The following is a 21550-nucleotide window of genomic DNA, read 5'->3' on the forward strand; positions in this document are numbered from 1 at the left end:
AGTTAAAATCAAAAATGAATCAGTGCCTCGGAAAAATAGTTGCACAGGTGAGTGCGGACAGTAGGGCCACGAAATGGAGTGCACTGTTTGACACTGGCTGATATTTTTTCTTTGTCCCACAGTTTGACCTGAACATTCATATTTTCCATTTGGGAATAATCATTCCCAGCTGTGCGAGGGTGTTATGGGAACAAGTAATTGTCAGCTGGGAATCTGGGATGCCAAAGTGTGGTCATGGACTTCTGTGCTCACTCTGTCAGCTGGTGCTGAGCTGATAGAGAGGCAGCAGCATGCACAGTCACTGAGTCACAGGAAGAAGAGGCAGACCGCTGCCTAATATTTAGTTGCAGGGACTTGGATTACCAGCATTTGTTTATGTGGAAAATAAAGCCTGGTGAAATCCACAGCTGTTTCTTCATCATCTCTCACTAATCTAGCTCATGAAACAGCACAGAAAATATCCAAAACGTGTCTTTTTCTGTAGCCTTATGCATAATCACGAACTGAATGGGCAAAAAAACATATATGCTGTTTATATGTTATTTTAAGTTTTCTTTAAAAGACCATTTTGTTGGGGCAATTTAAATAAAATTAGTATGTTTAAACAGATTCTGTCATTTATAGGCCTCAAATATATTTTGGCACAAGGAGAAAGATCTGTAACTCGTGATGTGTCTGAGATTTGCAGCCACTGTTTTGGAGCCACAACATCACAACGCCCAGCAGCTGTGGAGCAAATTGTGTGAAACATTATATGATGAAGGCATGATGATGAAAGCCACAGGGTGAGGTCCAGATACTTGTGAGGAGCTTCATTATTTACTGAGAAGAACCATGGCACGGAAAGAAAATGAGTTAAACAACATACATTTGGGAACAAACAACCAAGAAAACAATTTGTGGAGGAGGGGATTACCAGTAAATAGTGTAGTGAAAGAGAAAGAACACTTCAGTTTGCATCATTGTTTTTCTCGGTACAGATATTTTAGAGAGATATTCCCAACCTCCACAACAGAGAACTCTATTGGAGTTGCTGCTGGAAACACAGGTTCTTCTGTGCTGGGTGGGCGTCCAGGATCATTTTGCCCCCGTCTGTTCTTTCATCTCTGAAGCTTTGTCTCCGGTCACTTCCCTGAAACTCCCCCAGGGGCTGATGGAAGTCCACACCCAAGGACTTTATCCCATCGCTTCCCTGAGTGTTTCTACCTTAGCCAAGCACAAGGGGACAGAATAAAGAGGGGTGTGCGGGAAAGAAGGGTTTGTTGTGTGCTTGCAGAAAGTCTTGTGGATGATTTGAAAATCAGTGGCATGGGGAAGACAAACCCCTTTATGAGTGTACACACATCACATCAACCTCAGACGATTCACCGCTGAGTGCAAACTCCTGGTGAAACTCCACAAAACAGAAAGGTCAAGTTGCAATCCACAAAAAGACTAAAAGAAACCAGTAGGAAGGAAAACTGAATGTTTACCAAAACAATATAAAGGAGAAAGACACTCCACAGCCAAAGCACTGCACTCCTCTGTCAAACGTAGAGGTTCTTTCATGGCTGCCAGTGGAGCTGGCATACTAGCATCTATGGATGATTTCACTATGGATGCGAGCATGAGAATGAATGCAGTGCTGCACAAGAGTCTCCTAAGTGCTAATATTCAGCCAAATTTGTCAAAGGGGTTTTGAAGACATTTCATTATTCTGCAGGACAACAAGCAAACCAGCCAAAAACAACCACAGCTTTACAGGGTGAAGAGGTAAAACCTTCTTTATTGACCGGGTATATCAACTAATCTGACTAATCTGACAAAGCTACAATCTGCTATAGACCAAAGACAGCCCCCCCCCACAACAAGCATAGCCGGCTGATGAAACAGCTTGATGAGCAGTGAAATGTTTTGACCTAACAAGCCAGAGGTCCAGTTGCCCTGACTCAACTTCCAGATAACTGCACTTGGGTGACTGAGAATCTTTATGGACATAAAGCACAGCTGAAGATGGAGGCACTGAAGGCCTGGGTGCCAGCTTTTGGAGATGTCTGTGTGTTTGAGTCAGATTTCAGGCACAAAAACCACAAAGACTTTTCCACAGAGTATTAAATATGGTAGCACCAAACTCACTGTGATGAATCACTGAGAACAAAATAATTATGGTCTGGACTAGACATAACTAAACTGTTCCACTGTGTCACTGTGGCCACAGTGATGTTCATACTCCAGTTTTAGGGGGTTCAAAGTGGGGTCACAAAGACGTGACTACAATGCAGGAAGTTGAGCTTTGTCAACATGTCACATGATGTATTAGCTGAGGGAGTATAATTGGAGTAGTCTTTGTTTTGTCTTATCAGCCCTGCAGCAGTAACCTCGGACAGAGAGGGAGGGGGCAGAAAAAGTGTGTGTGCAGGTCCGAGCGGCTCGGGGCCCCCCAGCTATGGGATGTTTTAAAGGAGCACTGAGGCAGTAAATAGTTAGGGAGACTGGCGGTTCACTCACATGAACCACTGATGCAGTGACAAGGTTTCTATGGGAGATAGCTGCCCAGACACGGGAAGCATGTCGAGCTTTTGTGAGGATTTTTTTTCCCGTTTAACCTAAACGCCATGTTAATTCCCCAGCTGCTCTTTTTCAACCAGATTTACCGTGCACAGTAAATCTGAGGTTTTACTGAGGTGTGCAGTGCAGTGAGGTGTTTATGCAAGAAGAAGAAACAGGTGGTGAATTTTTCATAGAGATCCAGTGATGTGAGTGTTTCTACATCATCTACTCCAAACTGAACATGTGCAGGCAGGTGACGTGGAAAATGTATTTGGTTTGATTGTGTCCTTGTGTGCACGTGGTTGAGATAAAGCAAGCGACTGTGTGGCACCTCGGCTCAGCCAAGGCTGCCGTGCCACTCCCTTAAATGGCAATTTATTGCTTCCTGAGTCCTGAAAATGGGAGGCCGAGGACAACAGAATTCCAGCCGCTGTTTTCTACCTTCTTCACCCACCAAATGCCCTCAGGGTCTTAAACACTCCCTAAATCTTGTCCTCTCAGACATGCCATTTGTTCTGGGCCTTCAGGGATCTGATTCATGGATACTTGAAGTGACTTATGTCTGAGAAAAGTTTACCGTGGTAGAAACCTTCAGACCCACAAACTCTAATAGGGTAAATGTTTGATGTGAGAGGATTATGGAGCATGAAATGACCCTGTTGTATTAAAAAGCCCTGAGGAATCAGTTCAAAGTGAATATACGAGAAAGATAGAAGATAGATGTTTTTTTTTGTCTTACAGTATATTTTAATAACACAGACAAACATGAATATGATACACAATACTGAGACAATATCATTTTTTCTCCAGGCATTTTTATGCCTTTGTTTTTAGAATTTCTTATGAACATATTTACATTTACACGGATATTAACATAAATTCACATGAAAAATTACAAACAGGAAAACGGCAGTGTATGCTTTTAAGACATACCACTTCAGCATTGTCACGGTAATTTGGTATGAACCCCTTCTCCTTCTTGATATAGTGCACGTTGAATACAAAACGAGTTTATAGAGCACAATTTTTTATGTTAAATGCATATTTTGCGTTTCTTTTGAGCAAGGCTTGTCCAGTGTAATAATTAGTTTTTCCAGCTAATTTTCCATTTTTAATTATTTCTCCACCCTTATGGGACTTGTTATGAAAGGCTGTTGTTGTATATGTTGTGGAAATGTGCTAGTTTCTCTTACTTAAAAACATAAAATACCTTTTTAATTATGTGATGTGATGATAATATATGGCAGCATCAGGAGAGGAAGAGAGCAGTGAATGAAAAGAACTTGTAACTGCTTTGGCAAGACTCCTGCATCCATCTTTAAATAACTCTCTTTCAAGTCAAATACAGTCCAATTAGTTCAAATGACTGAAAGGCTGAACTGAAACATCCTACAAAAACCGACGTGGCATTTATTCATTGCAATGCTTTAAAAAAAAAAAAACGCATCTCCTTAGAGAAAAGGAATCTCAGAGTTGGCTAGAATCTGAAAGTGCTTTCAGCACTATGTCAAACTGTGACAGCTGCTTAGGTAGCCTCGGCTTTATGCTCCTAGTGTATGTGCTCACATTATCTGTACATATATTAAATTCTCAATCGTTCAAATATGCTACATATAGTTGCTTTTTCTTATTTGGTTTTCAGTGCTTGCAGCATCGCACTTTCCAGATCATGCCCGTTCCTTTATCAGTGCAAATACCTTCTAAACATTTACTGTTGTGAGGACATTTCTATAATCTCTTTAATAAAAGTAACACTGAGGATGACCCTAGTTCATGGGTAGTCACAGAAACATCACTGTCCCATGACTGGACAGTTCAAGAGTAGCCTGGAGAACAGCGACACATGCATTAAGCACATGCTCCACACTGAGCTTTCTATGAAATTTTTCATACATTTTCCTGAGTTTCAAAGCACTGACTCTCAATAGGCCTGAATGAATGGCTTGACTTAATTGATCCTCAATGAGAAACTTTTCAAACGATTTTCTCTGAACCAGCAAAATGACAGTGCTGTGTTTAACTGTCCCAATGCTTCAAAACATCTTCAATTCCACCGTGTCACAATTCGACCTGGTTTTCCAGACCAGTGGCTGCATATTGCACTGAATTGGTGTTGGGAAAAGTCCACTTCATTCCTCAGTCCTTTTGGAATATCTGTTGGTGGAACCATGACTTCACGGGCCATTAGTTGCACATGGTGGCTGTTTCCGAACCATGGGACAGGGCTGAGTTTAGCCAGGCTTTAAGTACAGCATTGATTCAGCGCAAGCTGGGTTTTAACTCAGTCAACAGGGAGCTCACAAGGTATCTGCTGGGCTGCCTTGGCTACAGTGTAAGCCTGCAGGAAGTCTTTGTAGCGGGGAGCGCAACCCAACCAGGCCTCACCAAAGTGGACCCGACCTGTGAAAAGGAAGCTGCCAGGTCCTGGTTTAACACCACATTGCAGCAAAGTCCTGATCTCACCCTTGCGGCTCAGGCGACTGTTGCCGGTGAACAGAGTATACTTCTGACGAAACACCCGGGTAGCGCTGACCTTGATCACTGCTGCTCGTAGGTTCTCGTCTTCTTCCACTGACCGGATATTACCTCGCACCACTGAGATAAAAACAAAACATTCAGGTTCATTTCTATAAATATCTTACAATGCACCATTTTAATTTAGGTTGTTTTGTCATTATGAAATTCTTATTTTTATACTTTTCATCCTTTAGTCATTTAGAGAACTCTGTAGAACATGAGGGTTCTTTGTGGACTATTGATGATAAAAGCTATAAACAGGTCTGGGCCTGCTCGCTAATCTTTCTAACTATTGTTGACAGCTGAACTTCTCCTCAGTGCCTTTACAGCTCAATCAGAGGCCTGCAGATTAGTCCACTGCTCCTTCTCCTGGGGGGTGATGTTGGGATTAGTCCATTACAGTGCCTCAAGTAGAGTTTCTCATGTGCATGTGTGTGTGTTGGAGGATGCTGAAAGCTGCTGTTTCACCTTTAACCTTTCCACTTTTGAGAGGAGAGGATTTGGAGTCACTGGGCTTCTCTGCTTTTAAACCGATTTGTAGATGCCAATAAGAAATCTATGGATTTGCTGAGAGTCATTTTGCTATTTGGTGGTCTTGTTAAATACATGCATCCTGGCTGAATCTTATTTTTGATTTGCTGTGCTCTTTGATGTTATACTGGAAACTTGTTATATCGCGTAACTCACCAAAGTCACTGGTGCAAACAGCCATGAGAATCTCTGTGTTGTTGCAGGGTCTGCAGGCATCTGGAGAAACGACAAGGGGAGAGAAACGAGAGAGAAGAGAAGGAGAGTCAGTTGGTGACCTTACATAACACCGTAACTCCTAGAAAACACCTATATGCTAATACTGTAGAAATCAAAGGCCTTGTTTTCCAGATCACGTGCACGGGAATGTGAGATGTGATTCCCCAACCACTGCACTCTAACAGACAGCTGCTACTTTTACAGTTGCAGAGGAGGACGAGTGGACCTTTAAGGTGTAACCCTCTTCCACCCTAGACGATTTAAAGGCCAAATGAAACTTCCACCCCTTAAGCCTTTCAGGGTGTCTACAGTCACACCTCATCAAAGCCTAGACAGGGGGCAAGGAGCGGGAGTGGGGGAGGACTTCAAAGATTAAAAGAGGAAAAGTCTCACTACTAAGAATATTCTGCTCTTACTTTCTGCTGAAGCCTTGAGACTTTTTATTTACAGACTGAAAAAAAAACTGTGCAGCATTTGCAGATGGCCACAAAAAGGATAAGTAAAGCTGTGACTGTCTGCTTTGCCTTAAAGAAAAAAAAAAAGTCCTGGCATTTTTTAAAGTTCTCCTTACACCCCACACATTCTCCTCCTTAGTGAAAAAAAAAAACCTCTTGATAAATGAGATTCCTTCCTCTCTAGTCCACAGCAAACCCCCCTCGTCCAGACCTAATCATTGTGTGTATGGGCCGGGGGTGTACTCCTACTCTCCCCACAGAGAGGCAGCTCAACAAAAGAGGGGAGCATCTCAGCTGGGCAGAGGCCTCCCTGTTGCCTGGGCGACAGCAGTAATCCCAGAATACTCATGTGGCATCCATTCAAAGGGCTCTGGACTCTGGAGAAAGCCCCACATACTGTGCTTTTGTCCCCCCCCTATCCCCTCCACTCCACAACTCCCCTTCTCCTACTCCAAACCAGCATGCCTCTGGGGAAAGTTTGGCCACTTCCTCTTCTCTGCACTCTGCCTGGGCAGTGGAAAGTCCAACCAGCCCACAGAGGCCTGTTATGAGTTATGAATCATCTACGGGAAGGAGTTTATGGCGTATAATATTATTGCTGGCGAATTACAGGTCTGAATCTTTTTACAGACATGAATAAAGAAACTTTTAAGGTCTTCTTACAGCAGCCGACCCAAAGATTGTGTCTTAAAAGTTATCACGAGCTGAGAATTAAGCTTACATCTGGTCACAACTTCCCCTCACTAAGTTCACTAATTTATAAGCTAGAGATGTAACGAATTATTGTGTCTCCTCATACTTGACCCCAAGTTGCCTCACTCAAACATGGCTGACTAATGCCTCACCTTCACTGTTGATGGTGGTGGAGTCCAGTGACAGGCGAGCAGCCCAATCCCCTCTCAGCTCGTAGTGAAAGGAGGCGATCCTCCTGCTGATGTCCTGGTGAGGTGTAGCTTGCAAGAACAGGGCCACCCTCTCCCCAGGCAATCGACTGAAGCAGCGAACCCTCGGTGGGGGAGAGGACTCCAGGCGATCCCCTATCAGCAGCTCCAGGACCCCGTCTCTCTCCAGGTAGAGCTGGGCACCGTGGAACTGCTCCGAGGGCTTGACGCAAGCCGTGATGAGGCCCGAGCTGCTGCCGCCGGGCCCCACTGCCACAGAGGGCAGACGGGGTGAGAGGGTGAGGCGCAGGGCTCCTTTGGGATACAACCAGTCCAGAGAGCCCTCAGAGCAGTGGAGAGAGATCTGCTCCACGCTGCCCTGCTGTTGGGATAAACCACTGTGGGAAGGAAAGAAAACAGGAGATTAAATAAAGTTTCTTTTTTTCCAGCCACAAGTTGTGGCTAAAACTCATCATCAGAGGAAAATTCCTGAAACAAGTTGTTTAACTGCAAGATAATTTGAGCTGAAAACAGGCAACTTGAACTACAGTTTTCATTAAAACCCTAGGTCCATTACAAGTTTTGCAAATCCAGCTTTAGGAGAACTTTAGTACATCAAGACTCAATCGGAGAAGACGCCGCCTAGTGGCAGCTCTGTGCAGGTGACATTCATAGCATCTTGAGGGCCACACTTACTGAAATTCCTCTACATGTATTTAACAATATATCTATTAAAGCTTCACTGCACAAGTGCATGCACAATACTTTTTTATTGCACGCATCAGGATTAATCCTCCAGTCTCCTGCCTGGAGTCTGGACCCTCCGTGCCTCCTGCAGACAGCCCAGACCCAGAGGTCTGCAAACGTTTTGGGCCCTAATGGCAAGTCTCAACATGTTGCATCCAACCAGCACTGTCCCAACCCAGGGGCCACTCTCTCTGCTACACCTGTAGCATCTCTCGACCCCTTTCATTCAACCCAATGCAGAAACGCACGCTCAGATAGGTTCAGAAACACTTGCCTTCCTCTCCAGCTGCACTGGTCTTCAGAATAGTTCGAAAAAGCCGCGTCAAAAATGACCACAAGTAAAATCCAAATGGCAGTAATCCAAAACCTGAAGCCGGACATTTTCAACAGCTGATGCAAGGAAAAAAAAATAAAAAATAAAAAAAGAAAGGTTATTCCAAAGCTGCGACGTCCTTTTTCCGAGTTAAAAACCCCTATTTAACAAACCTCACTCTCTCTATATAGACCTCCATAGTATGGGTTTGTACCCTGATGTCTAAGACAAGAGAACTCTGGCTAAAGTCTGTCTCCTCTCCTCTGAGCTCTCCAGGCTGCTGTGCGTCAGCGCGACGCACGGATCCAAAGTTTATTCCCCCTCGGAGAAACTTCACGGACCAATCAGAGAGCGACAAGAGAAACTTTAAACCACTCACACAGGGGAGGAGGGGGGGCTGGAGGAGGTGGATGGTGGAGAGGTGGGGGGCGTCTGACCTGCAAAATGAGTATGCAAGGATAAACCAAGTAACAATTCGCTATTGTCTTGGACATGTCTGCTTAGAAAATACTTGTTAACTTACATGCAGAGTGAGTTTGCAGACACTGTTAGAGCTCTGCCAAACTCTGCAAGACATCAACACACTTTGAATAGTCATTTGCGACCTATATATTTATCTAAAATCAATAAACAATTAACTTTCATTTCATGTAAACGTGCAGAATATGTCAATATTCTAATGTCACTAAATAGTCATATTCACAAATAATAAAAATGCAGAAATGGCACAAATAATGATGATGGTTGTTGTGCCATTCTGCCCTTCAGGTGGCTCAGTGGGTAGAGCCCGGATGCAGAACGTTCCTGTCCCCAAGCGAGACACTGCTGCGCACTGCTCCCCCCAGAGGGACGGGTTATGACAAATAAAGGTTTCTTCTTCTTCTTCTTCTTCACCCTGCTGGGCTTCTCTTTCATGTTTCAGTATTTATAACTAAATAAAATTTTCTTTTGTACTGACACATCCATGCGTCTCCAAGAGCCACTTATTTTCTGTGTCTGCGTGTGTGTGTGTGTGTGTGTGTGTGTGTGTTTGCACGTACATGTCTGATGAAAGTCTAGGCCCCTCTGATGGAGTTATGACAAGGCCCCAGAGCGACACAAAGGCACATGTGCAGCAATCCAGCTGCTTTATTGTCTGCAGCAGGACAGAGCTTTGTTTTCCACAGGGCATTTCAAAGCAGCAGAGTTTAAAGTGCAGAGCCACAGGGGTGTGACCCAGTCAAACTAAAATGAATACATTAGTGCCTAAACTTAGCTGGACTTCAGAAATATGTCATAGCATCCACGTGCACTCAGAGTATTCATACAAGGACAGTCAAACTTACCCAATTTGTCAAATAAATCAACTTGTCCATTAAAACAAAAGCGCACACTCACTTTGTGACCTGAGCTGTCGTATCCAGCCTGGATCATATTCATCACTTTCACGTGGCTTCATGCACATACAGTGCAGTTTTTCTTGAAAACCTCTATGCTGAGTTGTTGTAGCTCAAAAATGTATTCTGTTGGTACCAGAATAAAACACTGATAATTAAAGAAAGACGTGTTTTTAACTGCTTTCAGACTTTAATAAACATTTATGTGAAAGTAGTGAGTTAATCGCTCACCTAGCCGCAGCATGTTGGCATCACACAACCCTTCATGTCAGACAGGAAAAAGAAAAATCACAAATTCCACATTGGCGTGCGGAGCTGTGTTCAAACAGTGTCTTGGTTACAGTTAAAGGTCAGTGTGAGTGTGTGAACCATCAGACCTACTTATTTCCGTCCTGCATCCAGAACAATGCCATCTTTGACTCAGATCAAACACTCACTATCTGCTTGTCCTCAAACTTTAACCAGTGAACCAGATTCCCGTGGAGTTTTTGGCTCTCTGTGTTGGCTGGATTCTCACCGCTCTGCCAATGACAGCGTCTTCAAACAGTGCTGCTGTGCTCATACGACAGTTTGCATGCATGTGTTGGTGCTGTGTCTATTTACGTGGTTGTTCTTTATTCCTCTGTGTGTGGGTCTGTGCAAACACAGAGAGGATGTAGTGGCAGTGTGGTGTTAGTGGTATTTACGGGACCTCTCTCTGATTCACAGACAAAAAGACAGGTAGAGTCATTCATACATGCTTGTAAAGCCGTCTACAGAACTGCATGTCTCCTGTTTAATTAATTAGAGTTTCACATGTTCTGTATCTGTAACACAACAAAAATCCAGCATCAAAAGATCAAATTCTGTATCTGGATCAAAGTGTTGCAGAGCATGTATCTGTGCTCAAACCTTTATTTGGCATGAACTGTACCAGAGAGTGAGAGTTTAGACACATTTGCTGTGGCAACTAGCCTATATGTCTGTCCAAAACATCCCAGCTGAAACAGCAGAGGACGGACCTGAGTGGAAAGTTGAGACGTCCTTGTTCCCAGACTTTTCAGCACCTTCCCATGGCACCTCACTGCTAATCTTGTTGATCTGACATTGCTGCTGTTTGTTTTTCCTGCACACAGTCATCTGTGTGCTGGTAATGAGATCTAAGACCTTGACGGGAGACTCTGATAATCAGCCTGTGTTCAGGGTGACAGAAAATCTGCCCTTTGCGCCACAAGAATGTGCTGCGTCTTATGTTTTGCTCGGCTGGTTTCGCATTAGTCATCAGAAAAAATGGTTTCTGTGGCTTAAACGTCAGGGTCACGCAGTGTCATTCATTTTCATTTCCGGGTTGACTAAGATAAATTAGTTGTCGAGCTAAAAACAGGACAAGAGCAAAGTATATACAGTATATACAAGTCAAAGTTTTAGATCTGATAGGCCTCTCGGTGATGTGATGTGTACACCGTACGCTGTCAGAATAGCTTCTCTGCTCCATTGTAGTCTTGTGTTGTGATGAGCCTGTGTGAGAGCAGCGTTGTTGACGTGTTCCCACCTCTCTGTGCAGGTGAAGCGGCTCCATGTCTGCAGCCAGCGTCGAGAGGTGGCCAGAGGCTGTGAGAAGATCCAGCTCCAGGAGCTTGGAAAAACTATTTATATATTTACACTCGGAGCCCCCATGAGAGCTCCATGTGAAAACTGACACCTGCTCTCTCATTGCACTTTCTCAGGATCCTGATTGTGTATATGTTTGTTTGTATGACAGTAAATTTCTCTTTGTGCCTCTTGTGTGTGTGTGTGTGTGTGTGTGTGTGTGTGTGTGTGTGTGGCTGTTAAGTGAGTTAAACCCAGTGGGAAACTGAATACAAGAGGGCTCCACAGCAGATAAACAGTGTCAGGGGGGCGGATAGGCTGATAGCAAACGCAGCTGGAAATGTGCAGAGACACCCTGAGAATGCTCTCTAATGCTTTTCTAAACATGTAATAGATCACTTAGCTGCACTGTCACAATCCTCTCATACGCGTCTCGTGTGCTCCGTTGTCTCTTCTGGGATGTCACATAAATTCAGTATGAAGATGCGTCCCGCGTGTTGTTATATTCAGAAGAATTAGCTCATGATTGTGTGAGACCGACTCGAATCACGAGAGATTTCTTTGTGGCAGCTGGGATTAAGTCTCAGTTTACGCACTTTCTGCCGTAATCTTTAACACATTTTCTTTTACTATCCTCTCTGCCTGTCTCAGTCTCTCACAACTGACAGCCTGAGACAAATGCACACATCGTTTTCTCTTAGTTCATTATACTGACTTATTTAACCTAACTCTTCAAAGTATTTTGTGACTAATTCATTTTTACACAATAAACCTTGAAGGAGTTGAAATCTTCTCTGTCGCTCTACACTTCAACAATCCACTTTTTTTTTGCATTCAGCAGCTCCAAATATAACCAAATTATAGAGTCTGGGGTTAGAGGTCACAGCTGGGTGCCCTGGGGACCTTTCATTAGCAAAATGGAGGGAAGAGGCTGCAGGTGTCCAAAATGGACCTCTCTCTGTCTTGTGGCCAAAGTGGAAGTTTATCATTTGTGTTCGTTAATGGGGCCCAACACATACATAATGCAGCTCGAACTGCTGCTTAAGACTGAGCTCGACGTGCCAGTAATGCACACAACAATATTTCTGCCAGCTAACCTTTCCATAAACATATATCTGTATCCTTTTGTTTGCCTTTAAAATTGCTGTTGTGATGAATTATCTTCATATTATTCTTCTGTGAAGCCTGAAAATTATTGTATTCCTGCGTTTAGAATGAGATTAAATCTGATCTCACTGCAGGCAGATAATGATAGTATCACTGAACTAACTTCACACATTGATGTTCTTTATGTTGATTGTCACATTCCTCAGTGCTCGAAAGCACACAAGGGAATAGTTTAGCCGGGGGTAAACAGGGCTTCTTTTTTTTTTAAAGTGGTCCTTCACACAGCGCTGCCACTGCTAATTTAGAGGATTTTACTTTTGACAGTCACTGCTTGATTGCAAGCAGCAAACAGGGTTGAAAAAGCCAAACGAAAACACATTGTAGTCGCCGCAAAATGCACAGGAAGTTCCCTGTGGTCCACGAGGTTTGAGGGTATATTTAGACTACAAAGCGTCTTCAGCCGGCACCGCAGCTTGTGATTGTAGCCAGATTGGCTTCTTTACGAATGCTGCATTCCCTCATCAGAGCGTGGACGTGTGTGAGTGAGCCTGTCATGATTAACATTTATTTTATTTAAATGAAGTCTGCGAATGCTCTTTCTTGTTTTTGGAGGGAAAGATACCTTTAGTCGTCGTTGTCTTTGAATAGACAGCATCTCCAGCCCCCTTTTGCTTCACGTTTATGACTCTCATTACCCGCAATTAACGGAGCATCTCCCAACCCCACTATTTCTAATCCTGATGAAAGTATTGTTATCAGCAGCCCAGCAGTGCTGTGGTGATACCTCAGGCCTGGTGTGTTTGTTAGTGATGTTGTTTGAGCCCAGCCGGGGGTCAGACAGAGGTTCTCTGCTGTCTGGCCTGTTTGCTGCTCTCCCACCCCCCTCACTACTTCTAATTGGCTGCATCAATTTGGAGGGAAACTTAACAAGAAGCAGGATCCCTCCAAAATTGACAATAGGTATAGTGTTTTACATATGTCCACAGGGAAGACAGATGTGGTGGCTCTCGACCACATCCACCTTTGAATACCCTTATTCAGATACAATGGGAGAGAGTACAATAGGACGTATATTTTTCAAGACTGATGCATAATTTTGGCGGCCAAGTTGGCTTTTAAAGTTATTGTGATGGACTTGCCAGAGTTTTGCTGTGGGACTTTTTTATCAAAATATCCATTTATTTACAGTGTAAGAATAAATAAACCAATTAAGATCAAACTAAAGTAAGAAACAAATGAGTCCACTTAAGGAATGTTCCTGCATTTTGGGAAATATATTTGCAATATTCACTTTTTGGTGACAGCTTAGTGAGAAGATCGATATCACACAGTAAATACGAACTTTGACTAACAGCTGGTTAACTTATCTTAGCATAAAGATTGACTCTGCCCAAAGTGAAAAAAGCTTATAATCTCCAACCCCTCTCATACATTGATAACTCATATCTTGCTTGTTTAATCAATTAAACAGTCAACATTGAACTAGCAGGGTGTCTATGGCAGGACACCAGGAAGGAAGCAGCTGCTTACTAAAAAGAAAATCACTGCACGCCTGAAGTTTGCCAAAGAGCACATTGATCCTTCGCAGCAGTATTGGCAAAATGTTTTGTGAAGTGATTAAACTATATTGAACTCACATCACTTCATTTGGCATAAAAAGGCCACAGCATATCATCATAAAAACATCATCACAACTGTTAAGTACGGTGGAGGAAACATCATGATTTGGGCGTCTGTTTCCAGTCTTTATGACATGATAACATAAAAATGTCTCATTCTTCACTGTGTTTCAAACAAAAAAAAAACTTTTAGGAGACAACTACATCAGAAACACACAAGTGGAAATGCAATAAGGTAAACAGAAAGGTCACAAAAGGTGGTGTATTATTTTTTTCAATTGTGTTTTTTATTTTTGCTGCTTGGCTGCACTCAGTCACCTCCTCCTCCTCCTCCTCCCTTGCTCCAAGCATCGTGCCCAGTGAATTGGGTTTGGTCAGCCTGGGTCATCCTTGGCTATGTGGAATATAATTAGTCTGCCTATACACACACATTCACATGCAGACACATACTGACTTTAAACCCCCCTTATACAATGGTCTGCCCACACAATGGACACATGCCAATCCTATGATCCCCTGAGCTATCTCCCCATGCACACTACACCCCCTGTTCTTCCTCAAACCCTCCTCCAACCCTGCTCACTCAGCGGAATAATGAGACTGATAAGTTTACAATTTCACGTGTCGCATTTCACATCATATCATGGACTTAATGAAGAGTTTAACAGCTGCTGAATTAAAGTCGTTTTCTGTGGAAGTTTGAAATTTGACTCTTGGTCAGAATTACGTTTGACATCACTATCACATGTTCAGTTTCAAGTAATAAAGTTAATGTTACAGTTGGATTAAGTCGGATTCTGTGAACTTTGTAACCAAAGATGGAACTGAGCTGCATCAAATTACCCACCTACAGCGTATATCATCACTATTTAAACTCCTTGGTGACCCGCAGCTCGTCCCTGAGCTCTTTTGATCAGTTTTTTTTTTAAATGCTACTGCACTTGGGCACACCCTCCCTATTTCTCTTGCTGCACCTGCACGTCATCAATGAAACCTGCCTTTCAAAACGTGTATGCATCTGTTGCAAATGAGGTAGCCTTTGTTGGCGAGAAACCCTGGAGGGGACCGCCAAAATTTTGTGTCTCCAAACCCCATCCCCCGACACCTCTGGTCACACATGCACACACACACACCTCTTACTTCAGGGGTATCATATCACTCATCCCTTGGGGTGTAGTGCTGTGCAAGGCTACATGTTTTCACGATAACAGGTGTATTTGAACATATACAACAGGTGGGAAAATGCCTGAAGAGATAATTTTTTCTCTCTACAGTTATTTTCTATGAGTTTTGCTTTAATAAAGCAGTAACGTGTGGTTTATCTCACTTACTGGAATTAATTTCCCAATATTTATTTTTACTAAATTACATTGCAGACAAGGATTTTGTGATTGTTAGCTTCTGCTTTGTTGTTTGGAGGATATGAGGAATTCTGCACAGCATACCAGGGGCGATAAATATTTATCTCACAGCTGCATGTGGTTATTTGGTCTGACCTGAGACGAATGAACAGAGGAAGCTGATAGAGAGAGAAAAAGAAGATAGACAAAACAGAGTCTGTCCTCTGAGCGGCTCTTCGATAGAGGTGGTTTCTTTCTGCACTGATCTGTGTCATCCCGCTGAGAAGTCCAGACAAGTGAGGAGGCAGAGGAAAGGAGGGAAAGGAAACTTGCTGAATAATTGGACCATGGGGTAATGTTGTTCTGAATTGCTTGTCACATTCATGCATGCACACAAACACAAGACTGCGCGCACTCGCGCAAAGTTTTCCCATCTATACACACGCACGTTCACGCACGCATTCATACACAGCCCCAACTGAAGGCTTTTGGGCCTATCTGCACATGTATGCTGGCTAATCAGGGCCTCTTCACAGACAGAAAGCAAAGGGTCACTCAGGGTGAGATGTTTGTGATGGAAATTTGGACGGCAGGCGCAGGAAAACAAAGCTAGAGACAAGACGCCCCAGAGACGACATACTTTACACATGAGATAACACATATTAAAGAGTTACAAAAAAACCCAACAACCTTGAAAATAGGATCACAAAGCCATTCATATTACTGTTAAAGAGCTCTATGTTTGATACTTTCATGAAATGACAAGGTGATGTTTGGGTTTTAAAACTATTTTGTCTGTAGATTTAATTCTGAGAGCTGCTGCAGAAACGCACGATATCGGCTCACATTTACAACGATTGCACAAAGCTTTCAGTGGAATGCATACAGACAAAAACACAAGGTCAAAGACTGAACTCATCTTCACTATGTTGCAGACTGCACAGCAGCATTATCAGCACTTTGTCCTTCAACATTTTTCAAAATTGTCAATTGTTTCAAACAAACTCTTTCCTTTTCCCCAACTTGCATCTGTTATTTTTAGTCTATTTTCGGATGTCTACATTAAACAAAGACACACAGACCTTTCCACTGACTGCCTACAATGCAGGAAAGACATGAAGCAGTTCTTGTCATTCCTTCACCACTGGAGCTCAGGATGTATAGATTTAACCAGGCCTATAGTGCAGAGATCTGGGAATCCAGTGGAACTGCCGCGCCTCAGCGAGGAATCACACAAAGATGAAATTTAATGGCCCTTCGATTGAGTGGTTCTGAAAAGCCAACCTCTAACCCCCAGCCTTGACCCCTGGCAGCCTCTAAACCTCCAGGGTCCAGTGCTTGTCATTGGTCATTTGTCAAACCCCTCGCACTGATCTGATTACTGTCCAGTTTCGGATCTGCCGACTACACACTTTTAGGATCAAGACTAACTGCTTTCAGCAACTTTACATGACAACAAATGGCTGGATTGTTGTGGGAAGAATAAAAGGAGCCAAGCCCAACCTTGGTCTGTGAAATGTCTACACAGTCTTCATCTAATGAAGAACTAATACAGTTTGGATTTTAGTAAAGTTGTTCAAGAGAACAAACAATAGTTATATTTAATACTGCTTCACTGGTGAACACAATGAGCAGGAGAACAAGCAGATAAATCATCCACTTATTCATCCAAACTAAACATTTCTTACACTGATCCAAATTTAATTTGCAACAGTGCCCAGACAGGAAAATATTCAGTGTTCATCACACAAGTATGGCAGTATTTTTACATATTAGTCCAAAGTAAATCAAATGCTTAAACTGTGTTTGTAATGACTACCTGTTAGTAAAATGTTTTTCCTTTTCTCTTTTAGGTCTCTAACTGTGCTCTCAGTTCCCACAATGAAGCAAAAGTTATGTTCCACAGACTAAACTTTAACCTATGTTACAAATCCATAGTAGTATAAATATTAAATATAGTATAGAGACATAATTTGTGTGTGTGTGTGTGTGTGTGTGTGTGTGTGTGTGTGTGTGTGTATGTGTGTGTGTGGGTGTGTGTTTGTCACTATCAATGTGTCCTCTTGTGGGTGACTGCTCTAGAAATTTTCTGAAAAGCCACTGTCAGTCAGACAGGCTATATCCTGATCCACACACACACACACACACACACACACACACACACCGCCCCCAAAACAAACCTATGTCTGGCCAAGAAACACACACACACACACACACACACACACACACACACACACACACACACACACACACACACACACACACACACACACAATTAGCCTATAGCTCATTATGTCTGCTTTAGCTCCTTTGGATTGTGTTTAGGGGGTTGGGGCAGGGTGGGGTTTGGTGACCCCGGAGAGCATGACCTGAGGGGACATTGGCAGGAGTGAAGACAGGGGGATGGGGTGTCATCATGCATGGAGGGAAAGTAACTTCTTGGTGCCCCTGCTGGTGTTTCTGTTCTCTCCTGTGAGGACCCCTATTGATTTTTAAAGTAAAAAAAACACACTGATTAGTCATCGACAGTAAATTGCATGAACTTTTCCAGAACACTTGCTTTTGAACTGGTAATGTGATGAGATCCCACACAAAAAAAGCTCATTATAATTATAAAAAAACTCAATCTTGTCTTTTGCAGACTACAATTAAAAACAGTCAGTAAACAAATGTTGCTTCCATCTGGATGTAGTTGTCAGTTATGTGAATGATTAACTTTATTTTTTATAGAAACGCTATGGGGACGGACGGGCTGACAAGTTTCCCTCCGCATCTCTTCGTCAGGTGCAGGAGTTTTGATTTCCCTCCAAAAACTCTTTTGTAACTAAACTTCTCCCCCACCACTTATACGGGCTACTAAGCAGCCACATCCACCCCCAGGCGTCACACATCAATCCATGGGGGTGTGTGTGTTTTTGAAAGTGGGGGTATCTCAGCCAGGCTGCTGGTAACCCCCCATGGTGTAGAAGATTTTTTGGACTAACACTGCAGGTCTCAACAACAAACATTTAATTTTGGTTTACTTAAGCTTCAGCTATTTTAGTTGCTACTGATCACAATGTGTTCTGAAATGTGATAATTTGGAGAAGATTTAGTTTATTTCCACTTTAAAGTTTTAAGTTTTTATGCTATAATTTAAAATGCAATCACCAGAGATTAGTCTCTCCTTAACATTTCACATTTTTGTTCCTTTGCATACACACAATTGTGTGGGCTGTAAAGGACACATAGTAGATACACCGTTTAACAAGTAAGATGAGTTTCTCTTTTCTGCAGTGTCGTGTAAATGACCTTTGACCTCTTATCTCTGACTTTTTCTTACTTGCCTTTAGGTCAGGTAATCCCACATTTAATTCATTAAGTAAAGTATCAGCTTCAGTGACCAAGACAGTTATGACTTATTCAAAGAAAAAGACACATTTACGTAGCCATTTGTTAATCATAAATGATTAACAAACAATTCGAACCACCCAGAAAAAAACAGTTCCGCTTAGTCGGATGTAACCTGAGTGTGCAGCAGCTGCAGCCTCCATTCACATGTAACACGGAGCACAATTAGTTAAAGTGATGAGTTTTTCTGTTTTTTTTTCTGTGTTTTTAAGTGTATTCATGCAGAAAAGAAAAATATTTTGTCTAACTATCTATACAATCAGTGTGATTTTACACAGCAAAAAACACTACATATAATCCATGTAAAATTAGAACTAAGAACTAATTTTGACATGTAAACATATATTTAAACAAGTAGCAGCCTATACTGGAGGTGCTGAGTATTTTTTTTTTACCATTTTTACATCCAGCGTTGGACATTTCAGGTGAGACTGTGATACAATCTGCAGGTAAAATAGTTTGACAGCTTTAACTACTTGATGGATAATTAAGGGTGGACAAAGTGAGGGAAGTTGTGCCTGACAGCTGGGAATGTGTATGCATTTGTGTGTCTGACTAAATAGTTTTCTTTGGTGCCACGCTGCGATGGTTAATTACAGAGTGTGTAGGCAGGTGGATGTGCGAGCACATAGAGGATGCTTCCTACAGTGAAACCTTTTGTACGTGTTACATTCTGAACCACTTCAGCAAACTTCAATAAGTCTATGAGCCTTTCCCCTTCTCAAAATGAGCAAACCCACCAAACAAAGGCCCGCCATTGTAGATGAATACTGCTTTTGTTTTACTTGTTTGAACCTGAGGTTTTCCCTTAACGCTAAGGCGAGTGTGTTCATCCTTTTTCTCTTTTCATGCGCTTTGGCACTGAATAGCGGAGACTGCTGCCAAATGGGAAAACGACTACACAGGCAGAAAGAAAGACCAGAATCAATCAGGAAGTGGCAGCTTTTCATCTGTGCCAGAGGAGCTGGGCAACTTCCTGGTCTTGTTGCCAAGGTGACTGGAAGCTCAGCCAGCTGGTGCAATGGGCAGCAGTTGGGTTTGATGGGGGGGCGATGGCGGACGATGACAGTTGGGATACTGGACAGGAGATGTGGATGAAAGCAATGTACTGCATTCATATGAGCATCACTATGTGGAGTTTCTCTGCAGCGTATGATCATTTCAGAACAATTACATAAACCATTCACTGACTCTAAATATCTGCTATTTGCATTTCTTCTTCTATCTCACAATATTTTGTCACAGAATTTGAAATTTTGCTATGCATCATTTATATATTAATATGCTGAAATGTATCGAAGAACTGTTTTTTTTTTTCTTTTTGGTAAATAGGAACGACAGTCACAGAAACTTTAACTAACCATAAACGATAATGTGCTTTTTATGAAACAAAAACCAAATAGAACAAACAAAAACACAGCAGCTGCAAATAAGGTTTTCGTTTTAAACCCATATCTAGCTAAAAACAAATAAAACCTTGTTTTGCTCACAGAATAGTTAAAATTGAGTGACTGAGGATGTGAACTGAGATAACAGGCTACAGTTATTTAGCACAGAATATAATGTTGCACAGTTCAATTCATGTGTGATGTATGTTTTACTACAAAATATATTTTTTTGTTTCTACAAGTACATAGAAAATATGTTTCTGTGCTCAAAAATCATCATCTGTGCTCAATAATTAGACACATATACACAGAACCAGGACATTAACACCACCTGGTAGTGATATTGTTGCTGTGGACTGCATCAATATGGGAAAAGTTTAATGCTGGCCATGATCGACAGTTGTCAGGCACTTTAGTGCATTAAAGTTTGTTGTGTAGTGGGTTGCATATGTGCACACTGGTCAGCAATACATTTTCCTTACTTTTGCCCCTATTAAACTATCCACAGAAAACGTAATGTTCATCTGTTGTACAAGGGTGTAATTGTGATTCTCCATAATTACTAGATATTTATAAGAAGCTGACACAATTTTCCTTTGATATTTAATATGTGGAAATTATAGGAAACATTGTTTGTCATTTAACACCTACCATCACTAGATGTTGCCAGATTTTGTTACTGATTACAGTGTCTTATCTTTCAATTGAAGGTTGGAGCATTAGTGTGTTTGTCTTAATCATTATAAGTCTATGGTGTGAAATCCCACTTTTGCAGATTTAGGACTGGGGGCAGTAGTGTATGTGGGTGTTCTAGGGGATCAGGGGACCAGACTGGCAGAGATAGGTAAACACAGCTGGGGACGCACAGCGCTGGGTCTGCAGCTTAACGGCTCCCTTCACACATTTATCGGTTTGTTTGCTCAGGGGATGTTCTCTAATCTTCACACACTGATCTCTGAGCAGAGCCTTCACAGAGTCTCAAAAGACTGGGGTGACCCTGCACACAGTCACAGTCACTAAATCCTCCATGGCTAAACTTCAATGTTCCTACAATAATTAAAGGCCTGTCTGTGTGTGAGTGAATCTCTCAGTGGGTGGGACAGCCTTGATGGTATCTACTATTATCTATTTATAGTCTTGATAATAATGTTATTATTATAATTGTTTATCCATCTATCTGACAGACTGATGAACTTGGATCAATAGTGAAACGTTTCGACCTAAGAAGAAAGAAGTCCAGCTGCCATCATTCAACTTCCACATAACTTTACCTGAATGACTGAGTATCTTCACCGACATATGTGATAGTTAAGTGAAGATTTGTACTTGTATTAGACGCTTCGATGAAACTTTGATTATAGATCGCCATCTGGTGGTGATTGGCCTTGTCGGTTTTAACATAACCTGTAAAAATAGATTAGAAAGTGTATTATAAGGAGCTATTCATCAATAAATGATATTTTTACTTCATGTAATTGTGATATTTCCCGGAACAGAGATTATTTTATGCTGGGCGTGATTTGCGTACCTTTTAAAAATGGTCTTTTCGGCTTCCGTCGATTTCGCGAACGC

The 21550-nt window shown here is 42.2% G+C and overlaps 1 protein-coding gene and 1 long non-coding RNA gene across 2 annotated transcripts; both read right to left on the reverse strand.

Moving 5' to 3' along the window:
• Positions 1–3267: 3267 nt before the first annotated feature.
• metrn (meteorin, glial cell differentiation regulator) lies at positions 3268–8728 on the reverse strand. The gene is made up of 5 exons (XM_026351119.1): positions 8713–8728; positions 8151–8626; positions 7094–7527; positions 5734–5793; positions 3268–5124 (listed from the first exon to the last, which is right to left on the reverse strand). The coding sequence occupies exons 2-5, from the start codon at positions 8255–8257 to the stop codon at positions 4811–4813; spliced, it is 915 nt and encodes a 304-aa protein (XP_026206904.1). The 5' UTR covers positions 8258–8626; positions 8713–8728; the 3' UTR covers positions 3268–4810.
• A 479-nt stretch (positions 8729–9207) lies between these two features.
• On the reverse strand, positions 9208–10196 carry LOC113156193. Its single transcript, XR_003298287.1, has 3 exons — positions 9797–10196; positions 9567–9691; positions 9208–9324 (listed from the first exon to the last, which is right to left on the reverse strand). It is a non-coding gene; the product is annotated as an uncharacterized LOC113156193 (long non-coding RNA).
• Between the last annotated feature and the right edge of the window lie 11354 nt (positions 10197–21550).

The sequence above is a fragment of the Anabas testudineus genome, chromosome 19, assembly GCF_900324465.2.
Source record: "Anabas testudineus chromosome 19, fAnaTes1.2, whole genome shotgun sequence".
Classification (NCBI taxonomy): Eukaryota; Metazoa; Chordata; class Actinopteri; order Anabantiformes; family Anabantidae; genus Anabas; species Anabas testudineus.